We start from the raw sequence: 20721 nt of genomic DNA on the forward strand, positions 1-20721 counted from the left end.
TTAAGAAACAGACATTCACTTTTGATTGATTGCTTGCCGGAGCGTGAGTTTATACGCAAAGGCAGAATTGTATTGATGAATTCAACTGAAAACGAGGCTTACAAAGCAGCAAATTGCAGATGTTGTTAAATGGCTCATCAGTGTCTTTTCACAATCTCCCTCACAGAGAGCAGAAAAAAACCCAAACCTCTGCTTGGACAGAGTAATTGCCTTCTCTGCGGGCGCCGTTCTCACCTGGGCATCTGCTCCTCTCGTTATGTGACCCTGGCCTGCTGAGAAGCAGACTGTTGTCCGTTCTCCATCTGAGCACCCCCGTCAGCAAACCTATGATAAATGAAGGGTTGCATGAACAGGGAAAATTGTGAGTGGAAAAATAAAGGGACAGAAAATCCTGGGCAAGGAAACAAATCAACCGATCATGTTTCAAGTGGGCTGTGCTAAGTGGGTAGCCTTTGTAGTTACGAAGCCAGAAGACTTTGTGTGTGTGTGTGTGTGCGTGTGTGTGTGTGTTTGTGTCTGAATAAAGCTTTGAACTGCAAATAAAGACATTGTCTTATTCTAATTCTTTTTAGGAATTGTGGGACAATATTAAAAAAACCAAATAACAATTTTGGAAATATTTTTTTCTCGACTTCCTGCCGAGAAGTCGAGAAAAAACAGTAAGTGTGGGAAAACACTTACTGTTTTCCCACACTGCTGTGTGGGAAAACAGTAAGTGTGATAAGGGGAATTACTATTATGTAAAAGCAAAGACTAAATTATTACATTTGAGCATTTTAAATTGTTCTTAGAATCTTGTATTAGCAATTAGCATAGTTATTGAGGCTAGCAGGAGCAGCTAGCTGTAGTTTCTGTGTATGTTCAGGAGAATGTAGAGCCTTACCCAACTTTCAGTCTCCAGAAAGCCGCCAACACATCCTAATCCTGCATGTTTCACAACTGAGACGTTGTAACTTGAAGGATAAAAAGGCATCTTTCCAGTACTCTGTCAGCCAATGCTATCTACTCAAAGTCATGCTTTCTCTCGCTCTCCTGCAGCCTAAAATTAGTTATTCTTCATACTTATTTTGGTGTTCATAGATTGTCATTTTCCATAAGAGCTGAGTGGCCCGAATAGGAAGCAGAATCACCATAGCTGTTGCTTAAAATATTCAAAACTGATATTTTATTGAATTTAAACACGAGTTTTGAGTCATTTATGTTTATGTGGATCCATAATACTCTTAACGTCTTCACGGAAGATTTAACATAATCAAAGCAAACACAGCTCCACTGCTTTTTTTTTTTCCTTTTCTTTTTTAGATAAATATATTTTTGGCTCCTTGTTTTTCTGTTCTTACATAATTGTCCTTTTCAAGTATTCTCATTACTCTGAATGCTTGATGGTTAACATGCTGTACTTTGGGCCTCTGGGTGATAACCTGTACATAATGCATATGAGGCCTCAGTTTAGATTTATTGCTTTCTGTTTTGTCTAAGACAAAACTACATTGAGCAGAAAGATACCTTTATTTTCCTGGGTAATTTCAGGCATATTTTAGTGTGTGTGGTTAAAAAAAGTATTAATTAAATGACGTAATATTAATATATTTATGTATTTTTGCTTCAGCTGCAGTCTTGAATAAAATAATGACTGTAAAGAAATAAAAAATATGACCGGAGGGTATTCCATTAGATGTACTGTCGTATGCGCTGCATGGCCTCTTCCCCTCGCTTTCCTCAAGACTTTCCTTTCTTTTTCTTTCTTTCTCTCATATGAATGAATGGTGGCAAGCTGCCAAAGACATCCTTACAATAGTGGTTTTAGAATGTGTTGCTGTGGTAACTAATATGGCAACGTCAGTGTAACAACATGGAATCTATTCACCTTATCTGCATGAACCTAACATTTCTTCCCCCTATGTGTAGGGCAGATTAACAAGCATTTAACAAGTATTGAACTGCCTTAGTTAAAAAATAAGGCTGTGTTATTTTGCTCTGTTTTTTTTCCTCAAAATCTTAAAACACTGTATCCGGTTAGTCAAACTAAAACATTTGTTGTCATTTAGTGGCCTTGAACAAAATATCTGCAGTCGGTTGTACTGTGCAAATTTTGTTTTTATGCTTTTTCCTGCGTTATACGGCTTGCCCTGTTCCCCTTAGAGTTGCACGAAGAACATTTTGTTTCTGCTTTTGCTCGATATGCAAATGCACAAGCCTGTTCAGAAGCAGTGGGTGATTCATGTGTGGCGACACAGCTTTTCAGAGTTATTTAACAAAGTTGTAATGCAGACATTAAGTTTTTTTTTTTTTTTTGCAAATGCTGATCAGCTTTAACTGAATTAACTTTTAAAGCAGTACAATCGCTTTTCATTGATCCCGTATTTCATGTTGCACGCTGGACATTTTGTCATTTCCTGAAAATCACAACTGGCTTTTTGGGGGCAGCAGAAGATAAATATTATCCCTCAGCCTCCACATAGGTTCACTGAGTCTAACAGGAGTTCAGAGAAAAATAGGATCAACCAGCATCAAAGACTGTTTTATCTGCTGGTGCTGTCATGGTTTATAGCCACAGGTTCTGCTCAGGCGGCTCTCACTCCACCTCAGGCAGCCGGTTTTTAACTGGGTTGCTCACCTATTTGATGCTGCATTTTTTTTCTTCTTTTTTTTAAAGACAGTTTGCACCTTCTGGCTTAATACGTCTGAAAACATGATGTATATTTGCATAATTATATAATAGGGAGTTAGGACTATTTTTTTATTCTCTCTTTGTAGACACATTTGTCCACTGTCAAGGTAATACCGAGGTACTACCACAGCATTCAAGGCAGCGACATTTAGAAATCACAGCAGCGCTAGCGAGAAGACGGGAGGGGAGCGAGATACAAAAACGTTGCTCAAGTTCTTTTAATTTCCTCTGTATCAGCGTCGAACTGACCAACAAAAGCTAGCATGAACTCTAAATTAGTTTTCAGCTGACTGACACGACTATAATCATTAGATAAAAGGGAGATATGAATCAACATATTCGGATTTTTAAAAGGAGTTGCACTGTGAACTCTACACTTTATCAAGAGAGCTAGATACTTTGAAAGTACATTTTCTGAATCGATATCAGAGCTAGCTGCAGGCACTGCTCTACATTGGTATTTAATAGTGTGCTAATTAGGCCTGCTTTAAAAATGTTGTTGGTTTATAAAGCATTGGAGCTTTTTTATTATTTAAACCTTGATTAATCATGTATAAATACATACAAAAAAAATGATTGTTTATATTTTAAACCTAAATTCTGGCTTCAAGCTGTTGAGACAGAATTGATTAGGCTTGACTAAATAGTGTCAAAAACTGTGGTTTAAAGAAAAGAGTGAAAGGATGCCCAGATCACCATTTTCAAGTTTTAAACAACTTGATTAGGCTTTACTGAACCTCTTCCCCTGCATTAAATTATATATGTTACGGTAATATTCTATATAAATATTGGGGATGGAAATCTATCGTGATTCATTTACAATGTTCAAAATTGATGTTTGATTCAAAACAATTATTTACAATTTCTGCTTCAATCTATAGTTGTGCAAAATAACCTTATCTTTTAAAATTGATTTTGGGACATTTTATACTGAGTCTGAGTCAGAGTAAATAATAATCGTCATTCTTATGTGAATCTACTTTTTTTGAACACACCTAATAAAAATATTAGTTGTTATTACAGAACAACTTTAGAACAACAATTCTAAATAGAGTAAGCAGGTTTTATGTGTTTAACAGTCACAATTTCACCAAAGAAAATGTGAAAAAGTCAAAATAATCAGGTAGTTATTTATAGCTAAACAATGAGCTTGACTGTTGAAAGATCTTTTCAGATATTATCAAATAGTCTTAAATTCCCCCCTGATCATTTTGCACACACTTACATGCACAGTGGTGCAATGTTGTCTCATAAAAAAAGACTTCTGGGTTTCAGGCCTGTTTGGTTGCATGTTCTTCACTGGACATACCTGGATTCTCTACAGATACTCTGACTTTTTCCCACTTTCCAAAAGTATGCGTGGGTTCGCACTATAAATCATCCTTAGATATGAGAATGTGTACGGCAATATGTCTTGTTTGTCTGTGTGACTTGTCCAGGGTGTACCTCACATCTTCCAAAATATTAATCTCAAAGGCCATTGCAGTATAATTGTGTGCATTATCACAATTGCATATATCATTTCAATCTATGCTTACAATATTTTGTGGGATATTATATTCTGAGTGCTGTGCATTCATATTCTTCATACCAATTGTGGACACTATGATTTTTCTCTTTTCCCACACTTATTGCATTATTGTAGTCTACAAGATGAGAAAACTTACAAAGACTGCCTACTGGACGTTGTGATAAAGAAAAAAAATCTGGACATTATTGTTAGTTAGAATCTGGAGGTAAACTTTGTGCAGCCTCTCTTCAAACTCTTTGGCGTCTCATTATGTGGCCAAAGTCTTAACCCAACCTTGTTGTGTTAACTTAACTAGAGCTGGATAACTATATTTTGCACAAAACTGAGCAAGGAAAACAACCTGGCTCAGGTGTTTCATTGCCCAGCCTACATGACCTACATTGTGTACTCAAGCCATACTTAGAAATCTGCAGGTATTGCAGCCCTAACAACAAATGATCTCTCTTGGCTTGAGGAGCTCACTTAAATGTCAAGGTCATAGCAGTTCCCTGCAATTTCAAGCCGTGTCTCTTGAGGCATCTTGTAAGCAGCTGATTGAAGCCCAGAGAGATGTCCATCATCACTTCACCCACATTCGTATTTCTAAATGCATGAAGATATAATGGTTTGCTCTAACATCAAGCGAAGACAAGTTTGACTTCCACCATCCTCTCTGTGCTAGCTATTTTTCTCTTGTTGCAGAAACTAACAATAGTCACCTCCACACGGATTCTCTTGAGATCAAATTCTAAAAATACAGCGCCTTGCAGATTTACTTACTACTGCACATTTAACATTATATTTCGCCATCTTATGCTACTTAAACCTGGCCCCTTTGATGAGTGGGCAGGTTTTGCTTAACAGTGGCTTAAAAAAAATCCAAGAGGACAGCCCTGATTTACAAACCACATTTGAGATGTTTTTTTTTTTTTCTTGCTCCAAATGGTACTTCAGAACATTCTGATTGCACCGCAAGTGCCCTCACTGATAGTCTTTGAAGTGCTTCAAGCTCTGTACTGAAGCTCAGTGTGTGCTTATATCCGCAGCTTTTGTTAGTTACTTCATATGTACTGAGTCCAGTGCCATCATTATTCAGTGATTCACACTGTGCAGCCAAAACATTCACTCTTATCTGGTAAGAGGCTGCAGAGACGCAGTCAGACAGCGCTGGGTGGGTGGATGGGTGGGGGATGGAGAAAGAAAGACAGGAAGAGAGTCTTGGTCTCTCTCTCTTGAGGGAAATGACTTTCCTCTCTTCCTTTTCTCTACATGAAGCCAAAGAGCATCCCAACGTCAAGAGCTTTAGATCTTGAATATTCACGCTGGTGGCATTTTACCATCTGTGGGCGGTGAGGCTTTGCAGGGATTGGAGAGATCGTGTGAAGTATTGATCACTGTTGCTGTTGTCCTTGTTTGCTCTGTCTCTGTGTGGCAGCTGACTCTCTGAGCAACAGCGAGACGAAGACAGACAAAGAAAGACAGTTGGTGTAATAAGGGCATTAGCGGTTTGTTTAAACGCTGAACAAAAAATGCCACCCATCGCACAAGAGCAGGTTACAGCAGTTACATGAATACTGAATTACTAAAGATGAAATTAATTATACAGTTTACGCTAAATGTTAGTAGTAAATTTGACTGAAATGTATAGTAAAATGTGATATACTCAAAAAACGTGTCAGAGTATGGTGGTTCATTACACTGAAATTTACCAAATAAAAAAGCATAAAATCTGCCACCATCTTTTTGGCTCACAAATTCAGACAGTGCTATAAAGTTAAAAACAATTAAACCAAAAAAAAAAAAAAAAGGCTGCTTCAGTACACCATTTACAGAAAGTAGTGCAATTATGCTAGTAGTGAGGAAAAAATAAACATAAAAAAAATATAGGAGAAGACTAAAATTTCTTGCTGGAAAAGGCGAGTTGTACAAAGGTGACGTGTCATCACAAAACCAGGAAGAAGTCGCCAGAGCCGAACACACTAGACCAGGCATAGTGGCCTGGAGAGGCACCAATAAAATGGGCTTGAGAAAAATTATTATAATATGTCATAATAACATATTTAAATGAAAATGTGTGAAGCATGGTAATAGTTGTAAACAATACAAAGCAACACATTTGCTCCATAAAAAGATGAATCACTTCCAGTGTCCCAGTGGAATTCCAGTACACACACACCAAATCCAACCTCCTCACAGTGATCTATCGCGTTTCAATTTCAAATCTGGAGAGAAAAGACAGCAGGATGATACTCTCTCACAGTCTCTCTCTCCCTCCCTCCGGTCATCCTCTTCTACTACTTGATATGACGGCATACAGCAACGGCCCTGAGAGCGAGCAAGCAACGTTTACTTTCATCGCTTTAAGACTTGTTCCTTTTGTTTCCTTAGGATTGTTGAAAGTTCTGAATTGAAGAAACTGTCAAATGGGATCATACCTTTAGGGGTTCTTGAAGACCCTGAGGCAATCCAGCCACTCAAAATCATGATCTAAGTCTTTTGTGAGATGTGAAGATCCGATTATCTGGAATCTTTAACAGTGTTAGAGAATATTGTTTGTGGTCTAAAAATTTTCTTTTTCCATTTTCAGTTTGGTAAAGGTTTTGTCAACACAATGACTTCATGAAAGTTAGGAAAAGATTCTCATTGTGACTAGAAATTCCTGGTTTACATGCACTAGAAGTCTTTCCAGGGTTTCTGAGGGACAATTTCATCAGCAAAATTAAGCACACCGTTTTTTTTTTAAAGAACTAAAAATATGAAAAAGATCAAGAAATATTTTAAAGAGTAATTCTGGATCTTTTTCCTTTCATCCTTGCCTTTCTTGGTCCTTCTTACTGTAACCCATCAGCTATGTAGTTTCAGTATTTCCCTGTTTTCTATCATTGTCAATTAGGCTCCAATCACTAACTGGCATGGTTTTTAGCTACAGGGTATTTGAGTAGCTAGCAGCTTTCTTCATCCAGTACTGTCACATGAACAGCCCAAATCTGAGTGGTTCAACATTTACATACCAGCCTTTTCTTAATCAAGTGTGGTCAAGAAATTCATTTTCTTCCACACAAAACCCTCAATAACATAAGAAGGAATTGGCCTAGTTGAAGATGAGTTGCTCTGATAAGGTTTGTCTGTGTCATACAGTAATCAGGAGAGAGAGAGTAAACAAAACTGAGGAGGATGACCCTGCAGTTTGACACATGACAACGTTGTACTTGTTTCTTGCACGACACAGTCAGCAGTAATAGTCACACCATCCAGATAAGACAAAATGATAAATGTTTCTGATAGTCTTTAGATGTAATTACATATATGTGTATAAGTAAATAATATAAAGTAGAAGTATTCACTATCCTTTGCGAAAGGTTCCTGTCTTCCTTCCCTTAAATCCCAGGTTCTAAATGTTTTGTTTAATACAAAATGTTTTGTTTAAAAAAAATCCTTCCTATTCTCAAAATTGATTTTCCTTCAACTTTGTTATGCACATATTTTCTGAGTCATATGTTAATATCGAAGGAAGACTATGGGGAAATGATGTGGTGTGTGATCTGCTCATTGTCCATCAGAAGGTCTGCTCCTCTCTTTACCCTGCCGCCTTTGGCATGCTGTTGTCAAAGTGGTTGCTGTGTGCCGCCCTGCCAGCTCCTTGAGCTACATCCCAGAAGATTTCTGCCACAGTTGTGTGTGCAAATCTATGTGTATGTTTGCGCTTTTGTCGGTGTGCTGCTTTTTACCCACTCATGTCATTCCTTGAGGCAGCTTTTGGTTCAATTTTGTATTACAGCTTAACTTAAAACAGTTCTGCCTGATATGTTTTGACTCTGTGCCGCGTAGTTTAGATCTGTGGCTTGTGGAAGACAGAATAATATTGTGGTAGATAATACCAAGAAACTTTACAGCAAGGTTTCTAAAGTTCAGTACTCAATAAGCGCAGCTTACAGCTTGGTTTATGTGACAAATGACAAGCATCAGTAAGATTTGTCATAGCAGAGGCAGAAATCTGACATCTGTGCTTGTTAGTCACCAACTTCATTGCTTCACTCTCTCTTGCCTGGAGACACAGCTGAACCACAGAAGAACCTCTTTGTATTTGTTTGCCTCTTTTTGTCTTTGCTATCTAAACTCACACTTTTTGGAAAAAGGGTTATGGAATCCACTCACTTTCCTCACTTTCTCCCTCTCTTCTGTCCCTGTGCTGTCCAGATGGAGGAGTTAATAGCACGCATGCAGGATGAGAAAAACGGCATCCCCATACGAACGGTGAAAAGTTTCCTCACCAAGATCCCCAGTGTTTTTTCAGGTAAGCCCCCAACTCCCACCTGTCTGAAATCACCACTCTTCCTGCCTCTTTATGCATGACCGCTGAAATTACTGTGCTAGTTGCCCAATTTTCGTTTCATTAGCTGTGCTGGTGATAATACTCCACACTTGCTACTTAAAAAGAGAACTGTTTAAGAGAACATTTAAATTAAAAAAAGGGGGGTTAAAAGTATAAATTTCTTAGAACACAAATACAAAGAAAGTAAAAAGAATAAATAAATTATATATATATATATATATGTGTGTTAGAATTCAGTCTTTTAACTGATAACAGCAATATTTCGAGAACGCGGTTGGACCGAATCAAACATATTTTTCTTCATCACTGAAGAAAAGATATTATAATATCTTTTTTTTTGGATATGTAATGTTTTTTTCTGAGCCCTTGTTAAGTTTTCGATCATTCTGATGCAAAAAAATAAATAACTGCTCACTGAAACTGACACCTGAATATGCCAGTGTATGGTTGTGACACTTCTCAATTTAGAATCAAGCCTTAATGGAAAATTAAACACACGCTGTATTCAAGCTGGCTCTAAGAAAGTAGGTCAACCTTCATAGGATGAAAATGGGATGGTGCTAATTACATTCGCCCATCAAAACTCACATCTAGTTAGTGTATGAGCAAATGCAAAGGGGGATGCAATAGAGGTGAAATAAAAAAATTCAGTCGCACAGAGTGGCAGCTTGATGGACATAACATCAGCCACAGGGCTACTCTGTCTCGTTGCATGAATTCCCCCATGTCTCCATTTCACACCTTTTTCCTGCCTTCTGTGCCTTTGGTCTACTTAGCACACCTTCACCTGTCACTATGACAGACAGTAATGATTGCTCGGAAAATATATAGTCAAAGTGCCAAAGTCGCATGTTGTGTCGGAGTGTGAAAATGCTCGAGGGAGAGCAAAGGATGCTGTTATGTTTGCCTGGGATGTGAAAATGATTCAGTCACATTCTCAGCGGTAAAGTTGCAAAAATGGCAGCCGTCATATAAAAGACGTTCCACGTTCCTGCATGTAAAAGTGGCGCATGAGTCACGTGGACAATCCCCTTTTCTCACCTCTACTTTGTTTATGCTGGTGTGCAACATAGCATGCAATCACCGACTTATTAAATGCTTTGAGTCACAAATTCTGTTGTTATGCGGCACATAATACGTGCTTCAACCTGCCTTTGTACCCGGTGTCATTTATATTAATGGTTTGGAGCCAAAGAGAGCAAGCCTGAAGAGGGTGTCAGAAAAGAATATTGGATAATGGATGGCCTATTACCCACCTACATGGTGCAAGGCGAGAGACATTTGTATGCGCTGTGGTAATGAAGGGAGGTGGACAAGGTTAAGGGTGACATTGTTTTCTGTTTCACTCGCATTTATATGCAGAAGGCATTTGAGCGCATTGGTAAATTCTTAGCTATGTCGATGATTCATACTTATGTACGCTCTCTTATTACAGGTTCTGATATTGTACAATGGCTCATGAAGAACCTGGACATTGAAGATCAAGGTACGTTTTTGATAAGATGCATTCAGTTTTATTTATTGGTCGAAGAACAAACCAGAAAAAACCAACAAAACCTGATTTGGTAACTAAATCAGTGTAAACGCTGATATAGTTATCAGAAAACAGGGACAGCTAGAAGATCAAGAGCACAAATGTTGCTAAAACTGACAACTTGGTGCTCACTTAAATTGATACTAAAAATCTAATTAAAGTACTAAGATCTCAAATCTGACAAACTACTTCTAGTGCCTACAAACTAAATGTAGCTCTAGTAATAAACTTGCTACTGTTCGCCCTTCTGTTCTCCATGGAGTAACCCTGGTAAAAATCAGGCTGCTGGGATGTTTGGGTCACCAGCCTGCAGTTGGTTGATTAACCAGCATGCTACTCGTATTTTGCTGCCGCTAGTCTTAAACAGAGTGAGAAGTGGTGTGATTTTAGATTCCAATTATAACTATTCATACCATTTATGACCAGAAACTGCTACACTTGTACTTCATGCAAGTCACCATGCAAATCACCATGCAAGTCACTTGAAAGTGTAGTAATGTTCTTTCAGCCAGCTGTCAGCCAATGCCATGCAGTAGTTTGGCATTCGAGGTGTCTAGGTGGCTAAACATGGAGCTTTTCCCCAATTAGTGTTCAAAAATAAGTTTCTAGTGTAAATGAAGCCATGTAAATATTTAATGGTGGCTAATATTACGTCATACACCATGAATGTTGTTTTAAATAGTGAAAATTGGCTGATTAGCTTTTAATTTTTGTGTACACTACATAAAAAACAAACACACTAACGCAAATGTAGCAGTCTAGTGTTACATTTTTCTTTCAGCTGTCTTTCTGACCCTAAACTTTTGAACACTAACAATTCCTACTCTTGTTTTTCTTTTTAATATTCTTATTTGTCTTGTTTTATTTGTGTGACAATCTGTAAGACTCAGATGACTATTTCAACATTTTATGGTACATGCAGTAAAATAACGAACATAAAACAAAGCACTCACTTGAACTGGAGATGGAAAGAAAGGCTAACTGGAAAAGCAGCACTGAAGACTTTATGTGAATTAATCTCCATTTTATACACAGTATGTGCAAGTATGTCAGTTGTCAAAACTTGGTGATGTTGTATTGTAGATTCCAAGCTTTGCTGTATCATTCTGTCTTCCATCGCCAGTAATTGCACTGAGCAAATTTACATTTATTGTACATTTTATGTTTGGCTATACACATGAAAATGTCTTCCAAAAGATTTGCTGTTTATCAGTGCAGACTAAAACATCCTGTGACAGTGACCTGTCTGAGAACATGTCAGCGAGCAACACTTCTTGTCCCCACAGACTGTTTCTTTCAGATCTGAGCGCTTTCCGCAGAACGGACACAAAACATGCTGTCAGTAACCCCACAGTGGCAAACGCTATGTTCGTTTTAAATCTCTGTGACTTTCGCTGAGGCCAACTCCTGCAGGAGATGACAAACGACTAACTGAGGTGCAATTAATTGGGCTCAGCACAGCACAACAGCAGCAGCCACACGAAGTTTATTAAGTGAAGGCAAATGAGCTTGTATTTGAGCTGAGTGGAGGTCATGAGTTTTTTTTTTTTTTTTCTAAATGAATCCCTCAGATAATACACTCACACCAGCCCGTTTATCCTCTCATTTGGAAATCTCAGTTTATTCAGACCCATTTTAATGTGGCTTATTTTATTTATTTCAATCTAATATGTTCAGTTACCCAGTGGACTATCTAATTCTAACTATATTTTACCTATAGGAGCTTATATCATGACGGACAAGGACCTGAGTTATGTTGCAACCACACAGTGAGCTTAATGGCAAAAAAAAAAAAAAAAAAAAAGCTAAAAACTTCACGTTTAAATAACTGCAAAGGGCAATATTTCAAGGCCAACAGATCTCATTCACAACCATTAGACACTTTCTCCAGTCCAACTGGATGTTTGAGAGTGATGCCAGAAAAAAAAACAAACTATTTTTTTGCTCTACAGTCGAGTTTTCTAAACTCTTCTAAGGCTTTTAGTGGAACTGTGTGCTTCAGTCAGAGGGGATTAAAGCTTTAGGATCTATGATGCTTTTGGCATTTCTCAGACCTTGTTGAAGTGTATGGCGTTGTGAGAGATGGGTCACTATTTTATACATTTCTGTGTTCAAATTAAAAATGTTTTGCCGATAAAATTTTAAATTCCCTTTGATTTCTCTGTATGTGTGGATTGATGGTGACATCTGGTGTGAATATCAAGTCAGTTGCCCTACCACCTTAACTGAGGAAAATGTGGAGACGTTCAATACCTATTTTACCCTGCTGTAGGTTGACACATTGAAAACATTGACGTCAATTTGACCTTATTATGCTGAGTGAGAAAAAAATCTCTTGATAAATAAATGTATATTTCTGTATTTTCCAAGCAAACATTTAATTTTTTTTTTCTTAAATGAGAAGATAATTATTTCAGTTTTCTTAATTTAGTCAAATAAATCTGTCAGACATCCAGACATTCAGCTTTTGATTTAATTTACATGCAGTTCTGAAATTCATTTGGAAGAAATGTACAGCTACTTATCATCTGTGTGAAAATGATAGGATAGATCCTTAAAAGACGACAGGTGGCTCTCCATTACGCAAACGCACCAAAATGCCAATATAATGTATGTAAATAGAGTTCAGGTGCAGCTTACAAGTTAATAACGCACTGAAAGTATGGCTCTGTTTATATTCCACTGCATGCCTAATGATGAACCCTGCTGGGACAGCTCAAATTATGTTCATCCCACAGGAAAGAAAAACGACACAGATGTGAGAATGTAGAAAATTTACTTATTTTCAAGCCTTTTTCCTACATAATAACTAGTCTGTTATTCTCATAATAGACCAGTTAGCTGTAGCTAAAAGTACAAGTACTGATATGATGAAGCAAATCTTTTACATAATAACTTAAAAAATGTGATAAAACTTTGCAGTGGAGTACATGGCTTAAATTTATGGTTAAAATAGTTTAATACATCACTGACATTTGCTTTGTAGGATATAATACTTCAACAGTCTATATAGTGGTTTTATTGTTATTTAAATGCTTGGTAAAAAAAATATTTCTCAAATACAAGCAGCTATAGACCTTACATGAATAAGCAAATCTCGATAAACACCTGAGGGGAACTCAGCAGACACCAACAAATAAAAGGAAGCTAATAATAATCCAGCAGTGTGCTAAACTGTCAAGAGTGTGCACCAGGTAGGGTCTGATTTTTGCATATGAAAGAGCATTTAATCCACACCGATAGATGTAGCAGGGAAATGATCTCAGGGGGAGGACACAGGGCTTAGCCTGGAGAGGATACATTTATTTCCCCATCATGATCTTTATCTTCTGTGTCAAGCTTTTTTTTTTTTTTTTTTTTTTTTTAAATTTTTTCCCCATCTGAGTCAAAACTCTCTGCTGTAGATAACATTTCCCTCTCTGCTGAGATTGCCCCCTTTCACACATTGAAGCTGACAGGCTGCATGTTTAAAAGGTTCATTGTCAATAATCACATTTTTAAATCATGTTTATATAAAAGATCTCCTAACTGCTACAAAAAGCTAAATGGCTGATTAGGAGGGTCATGTGTACAAGCTGACATCCAGCATGCAGTAGATGTAAGGACGAAGGAAAAGGCTGGTTGGTGACATTGTTTGTAGCATTGTTGCCATGCCTGTAAGTCCAAAAACATGTGACTGTACGGTTAATTGGTTACCATGTTAGAGAGTGTGCATGCATGGCGGTTTGTCCTGTGTGTCTCTGTGTTGCCCTGTGAAAAGTAAGGCCAGACTCACAGCTAAACATTTCTCTGTGAATGTAAATAAAATATAAATGTAGGTGTTTTCCTTTTGACTGTTTCTTTGTCATCACTGGATGAGATGTGTAAATTTAATCTGAGATGATCAGAACAGTTTTCAATATTTTGTGCTCACGTAAATATTCCAAGCACAACTGAATTCAGCTTTTAAGATAATGACAGATAATGGCCAAGTCATTTTCCCTTTGTATAAATTAGGTAAAAATACATAACACTGTTGTTAAGGTCTTCATTAATACAATACTTTTTTTGTTCTTCTACTATTTTAATGTCTAATAATGGTAACTATTATGACAAAACTATATATATGGAAAATTGTTGATGCTATATTACACGAAAAATAAGTCTTTAAAAAAATGGCTGTTCTTTAAAGCAAGATACAAAAAGCTGGCAATATTGTGAATGTCAGTGTAGATGCTAGATAGCTGTATGGATAAAAAAAAAAATATTTTTATCTAGTATTTTCAGAAGACCTGACGAGCTTCTTCAGATCCTTAGCTCCTTCTTCAGGTTTTATAAATCTAAATCATATGAAGAAATCAGAGCTGATGGATCATATAAGGAATTGCTCTTAGACATAACACTGAAGCTGAAGAGGAAGGAGTTGTGTTATGAGTAAACAGATTTAAATAAAGTATGAGTCATTATTTATTAATAAATTGAACCTTGTCACAAATGTGCTTGTGCACAAACACACACACACACACAGACATCCTGACCTCTTAAAGCTGCAACAGTCTCCTCAATGCTAAGGGAAAAGCTGGTCTATATTTATCCTTCACACATGGAATCGGTGTGTTTAGATGTGTAAGTGTCAGGGAGTGAGAGGGCTGCAATGTACTTGTTTTCTGCAGCAAGTCTCTGTTAGTGCATTTAGACTATAAGAGACATTTCAACTCCATCTTCCAGTTTTGTTAGAAACAGAGACTGAAGCTCTGCTTTATGGAACCTCATGCAAATGACGTATTTCCTGTGCCGGCTGCTAATGAACAAAATGTGTCAACACATTAAAAGAAACATGAAGGTCTTGTAGATCCACAACGGCAGGAAATACCTGGTGGCAGATATTGAGACACCCGGTGGAGGATGATGAGATGTTTTCATTATCTGATGGTTTTAAATCAGGAACAGTAAACCATGTGCTGCGCAGCGCCCGGGGGGGGGAAGCGGGTTTTCACTCCAACCAGGCACAACACCAGGTGATGTGACTGATGAGTTCCGCCTCTCCCGCTGAAGGTGGGCTAATCAGCCAGACCCCCGACTGCGCTGTGTGTTGTTGGAATGGAGGCCTGCCTATCCATCTGTCAAAGCAGCGCTTCCTGATTCAAGGACTGGTGCTCAGAGTCATTATTTAGTCCAGGATGGGTGTGCAGCTTGGAAAGATGGTGGGCTGCATTAACCAACTTTACCCTCTGAAAGCAATTCATGATAGTTGATTTAATTCACACGTGACTAAATAAAGTAGTTCAATACAATGCTACTCCCTGTATCCGTCTAGCTTACTTATGGGCCAATTTATCTTGGTTCTATCACTTAAGGTCCCAATTAAATGTGACATGGATTATTTACATGCAGATTGTTGTTTTTGAAAGGTGTTTTGAGTTAATTGTGATGATTTTCAGCTTACAGCTAAAGAAACATGATGAGTAGTTTATCACCATAGACCAATAAAAAAAAATCACTTTTATACAGAAATAGGAGCTTAATAAAAAGTATGTTTAATACTTGATTAAAGGCTATTTTCAAAAGATGCCTTTTGTCTGAGAAACATCTGAACACATAATCCAATTTATTGCATAATTCCTACCAAAGGAGAATTATTAAATAGACAACATCTCTATGACTGGGCTTTATGCATTATTAATGTGCTTTAAAGCAGAAAAAGTGGAGACCAAAACAATAGCTTGTGGATTATTAGTTTTTTTTAGACTGCATATAGTTATTTGTACCAGCACTTGGATCAACAGAACCAACACTGGAAGACCAAAATGTAATCTGACTCTTCACTCTTGTCTGTTTTCTCCTAGTGGAGGCTCTTCACTTAGGGACACTGATGGCTGCACATGGTTACTTCTTCCCTATTTCAGACCATGTCCTTACTCTCAAAGATGACGGCACTTTCTACAGGTTTCAGGTAACAACATTCGTGCACAGAAGGATTTCACTTTAACATCTACATAAGTGGGATCTGGAACCTAATTCATTGCTGCCCGGGGCAGCAATAAAGTCTGAAGTTATAAAACTGACAGTTAAGTGTTGGGTTGTTGTTTTTCAAAATTCTCCCTGTTATTTTTCCACATTTTTGTGCTTGCAGGTTATTCTTTTAAATTCTTTTGCTCATGTTTGATCCACTGATGAGTCATTCATTGCTCAAAGTGTATTTATAGCAACTTGCATGCAACATTGTGCAACAAAGTGTTTTGCGAATGCATAAAACGGATTTAAATACATAGAAATAGCAGCAGATAATTTCAAGCTAAATACATTTTAAAATAATTTACAAATAAACCAGGTAACCACAGAGGACACTGAATTGTAAAAATGCAAATAAATATGCAGAGCCACTGACCAGAAGGTTTTAATCTGGGTTATGTCAATCTCAGCCAAGAATTTATAGAAACCTTAACACAGTTGAAGATGTTCTCCAGTCTCCACTCCAACCAATATACAGGCTGTGGCTGAAAACAGGAGTAAATCAGGAGTTGCAGTACTTCATTGTTGTTAATGGTTCACAAATATAGAAGAAAAAGCACATTATTCTGAATGCCTGCAAAGACAGACAGTTATAGTGATTTTTTTTTTATTTTTATTTTTTTGGTTGTGCTACAAAGAGCTGACCTGAGTAAATCAATACCTAAGACTGTTTTTGTTGGTGGTTGGCCAACAAAAACCGATTGGCGTCACTTTGCCAATCGGTTCTCATCTGAGGCCAGTCTATACAATGCTGCCCTGAGGAGAGTCAAGATTCATGTTTGTGTCTGCTCTGAGCTCTCTTTCTGAAGAGAGCGGATGTCCTTTAGACCCAACTCCAAGCCCATTATACAGTAAAGTGTTTTGTGTGACTGATGTCACGCTGTAGTTCTAAGCCCCTTTATCATGGCGGTAAAAAAAAGACAAAAAAAATTGATTTGAAGAACTGTATTCTTCGTTATGTACCGATTTCTTTGTGTCTTGTTTCCTAATTTTCTTATCTTTCTTCCAGACTCCATACTTTTGGCCGTCTAATTGCTGGGAACCCGAAAACACAGACTATGGTGAGAGAAATGTTGCAATGATCTGTTCATTAAAGTGCCTTGCAGAAGAATTCAGCCCCCTTGAACATTTTCTTATTTTGCCAAATAACAACCATGACTTTAAAGTATTTCACTGGGGTTTTTCCAAAACCCCAATGAAATAGACACGAGACAACAGATTCACGCATTGACAAAATTGTTGGTACCACTCTGAAACCGATTCCGTTGAACCATAATTCAAAAGCAATGTCTGACTTTCACTGGTCAATTTTCCATAATTTAAAAAAAAATGTATTGGTACTTTTTTGACCATTGTGAGTTTATGACTATTGTGAGTATGTTTATACTGCGCAATTACATGATTCCACAAAGTATTCACTCAACAGGGCTAAATACAAATGCATGTCACTGCTTTTCAGTGTTATTTGTAAAAAGAAATTGATGTCTTTCCACTTCACAATTGTCCTTGATCTTCTGTGGTCATGTTTGCACTTCTCATGTCACAAAATAAGAATAAATGAATGGCCTTGAATGCTTTAGTAAATCATTGTGTTTAGACAACGTTATTTGAATTAATTTGCGCCTACATTGTGGTTTTATAAATATTCCTGAAACTGAAGCTGTAGCCATGCTCCTCGATTCCATGTAGCAGCGTCCTCGACAGCAGCAATGTGTTGCATCTGGACAGAAAAGTGGAGACGTGTCTGCGTGCACGCACCTGTTGTTCACAGTTGGCTGAGCATTTTAATGTTGGTACAGAGAGGAGCTTTTCATTTTTACAGACAAGCAGAGTGGAGATAAAGCTTTCATAATGCCAAAAATGTTTTTTTGATGAATACCCGCACCCTGGTAGGTCTGTCATTTGCAGCAGAAGAGGGAAAGGGCTAAAGCTCACTGTGGGAATAATCCCGGGAGCGCCAGGGGAACTTCGAGAGCAGCAGATGCCGAGGCTGATTCACGTGAATGATGCCCCATAATGAAAACAGTCTAATGGCATAATGAAGCTCCCGTATTACGGTCCGTTAACAAAGAGATGAAGGGACGATTATAGCACAGGAAGAGATCAAAAAGTCAGGGATGCACACACAAGCGCTCGCAGTAACAGACGCGCTCGCAGCGTGCACAGCTAAATGACCTTTGCGATTTTGCAGGCCAGTTTAAATGTGCAGTTGAGAGGATTAAACGCATAAGCGCCGAGCCACTTAAAGCAAAGCTGAGATTCTGTTCTCTTTTTATTACCAATATTTCCCTCTGTTTTTTCCAGCTGTTTACCTCTGCAAAAGAACAATGCAAAACAAAGCACGTCTGGAGCTCGCTGACTATGAAGCGGTAAGTAAAAAGTCTGTTGTTAGTGTCACCTCTTCAAGTATGGCCGCTATTTATGTGTTGGCACATCTCACCGAGTCTCTCTCTGTTTACTTTCTTTCAAGATAACAATGAACACAACTGCTTTTACTTCATGCTTAATCAGTGACTTGGACATTTTCTAGGGTCCTTTTTTGATTTTAAAGATAGGAACTTATCCGCCTGTCAAGCAGATATAAAAAAGCTCAGTTTCCTCAAAAACCTGTCTTTTCTCATTTGTTTTTTGTTTCACCCACAGGAGAGCTTAGCAAGGCTACAGAGAGCTTTCGCCAGAAAATGGGAGTTCATCTTTATGCAAGCAGAAGCACAAGCAAAGTAAGTTACTAAAAGAACCACATATGCATTGAGCCATGATAAGCGAGTCCTCTTCTTGTTATGAATCATGTTAGGATGATACCATCATGCTTATTAGCAGATGTGCACATCAGAGGGAATATGGAGGTTTTGATTAATTTTTCTGTCTCCAGGGTTGACAAAAAAAGGGACAAAATTGAGAGGAAAATTCTCGACAGTCAGGAAAGAGCATTCTGGGACGTGCACCGACCAGTGGTGAGTAAATCCACAGGCTGTATTGTTGTGGCTTAATACTGCTGGAATTCATAATATTTCTGGTGATCAACACTATGATCCCTTTGAAAAAACTAATCAACCTGCACACCCTGTTCCAGCATTCTCAATTGGAAATTAGTACCGTGAAGAAAAACATACCTCGCACCTCTTGAGCTTTTTTGTCGTCAGTCAATTTCGCTAAAGTTGTATGTGATAGATGATAAACTTTAAGAAAAACAATCATGCATTTTTTCAACATTATTACAAACAAAACTCTGAAAAGATATGTCACTCATCTGTATTAAAGTCCCCTTATTCAAAAAACCCAAATAGATCCCAGTGCAACCAACTGCTGTCAAAGGTCAACTCACATCATTAATCCAATCTCAGTGAAAAAAAATAACTTTTCTATGAAAATTGGGGAGGTTTCTTCAATAACATCAGAGAACAAAAAGCTTGAAAGACAGGGAACACGGTAGAAAAGTCAGAAATTAAGCTAGATTTGGAAAATGAACATCTACCCACTCTGACTGAGCTCTTTTTGAAAAGAAGAATGGACAATTTTTTCAGTTTCTTGATGTGCAAAGATGATAGAACCATAGTTTATTTAAAGCTGGTACTTAAATAAAAAGTGGTTTTATCAAAGCATCAACTCAGGTAGTCTGAATACAAATGGATGCTAACCTTAAAGTTTTTTTGTAATGCATCCTTTAACTTACACGCCACATCTAGACTTTCAAGTTTTTCCTTATAACATGACAAAACTCAAAGGTTAAACGGATTAGGCACTGAACATGCGATGAAGCATAAAACTCAACGGGTTACTATTTCACACCTTTCAATCCCAGTAGGGATGTATCAAGGTGTTTAATAAAGAAATTATGTTTTGAAAATGTCAAAACATAATTTTGACATTTGACACTTATTGAAGCACACTTATTTTACACCAGGATCTTAACATTGATCCTGCAGTGATTTTTACATAGGTCTATAAAAATGTTTTATTATAAGAGTATGTGCATCTTTGCACATACTCTATGGATTATACAATGTTACGTGCTTCCTGCAACATTTAAATGTTGTAAAGAAGCGAAGCCACTGCAGAGCCACTGACGTGTGTTTGCCTTTGTCATACACATGAAATGCCACATCAATAACTGTCACAACACATCAGCTTCAGTAGCGCTTTTTACCTTGTTCTCTGCACACTTGCTTTGCATTAGCATTTAGTTTTCTCCCTCCTGAGTTTAAAGGGTCTCCTCTGCTGCGTTTCTTCTAAAGACAGTTTGGCGGTTAATTGGAAAATAACAAGTTCAATTTATGCGTCCTTGGAGCAACATAATCAATAAGAATTCAAATTTCACAGTGATGCCGTCGAGCTTCTTAGCTCCGTTTTTCTGCAAGAGGGCTAGATTATGACCACTTGTTCAATCAGCCAGAAGCTGTACTCTGAAAGTCTGAGTTCCTGCTCCTTGACATTTTCTTTTCTTTTTTTTCCCGCATCAGCTGGCACATTTCTTGTTTAATTAAACACCATTTGACACATTACCTTAGATATTTCACTGCATGGTTAGGCATATTAGATTTGATTAGCTGATACTCTTTTAGTGTAGGACAAATTGCACTTTGAACCCTGAGGTGGTGTAGACTGTAGAGGATCTGGGAAGCTTCAGGGAGATACAATGGGCTGTTAATCTTCTTTTATACATATATATATATATATATATA

The 20721-nt window shown here is 37.7% G+C and overlaps 1 protein-coding gene across 2 annotated transcripts in view; it reads left to right on the forward strand.

Annotated features, from left to right (window-relative positions):
- The window catches only part of LOC106934516 (regulator of G protein signaling 7), a 64156-nt gene that overhangs the window by 27398 nt on the left and 16037 nt on the right, over positions 1-20721 (forward strand). For both annotated transcript variants that reach the window (XM_015014492.1, XM_015014485.1), the window contains exons 3-9: positions 8379-8475; positions 9950-10000; positions 15874-15980; positions 17049-17100; positions 18344-18408; positions 18683-18759; positions 18912-18993. In XM_015014492.1, coding sequence (XP_014869978.1) covers positions 8379-8475; positions 9950-10000; positions 15874-15980; positions 17049-17100; positions 18344-18408; positions 18683-18759; positions 18912-18993 — 531 coding nt within the window. The remainder of the gene's footprint in view (positions 1-8378; positions 8476-9949; positions 10001-15873; positions 15981-17048; positions 17101-18343; positions 18409-18682; positions 18760-18911; positions 18994-20721) is intronic.

The sequence above is a fragment of the Poecilia latipinna genome, unplaced genomic scaffold (assembly GCF_001443285.1).
Source record: "Poecilia latipinna isolate Pla-1442-1.1 unplaced genomic scaffold, P_latipinna-1.0 Scaffold69, whole genome shotgun sequence".
Classification (NCBI taxonomy): domain Eukaryota; kingdom Metazoa; phylum Chordata; class Actinopteri; order Cyprinodontiformes; family Poeciliidae; genus Poecilia; species Poecilia latipinna.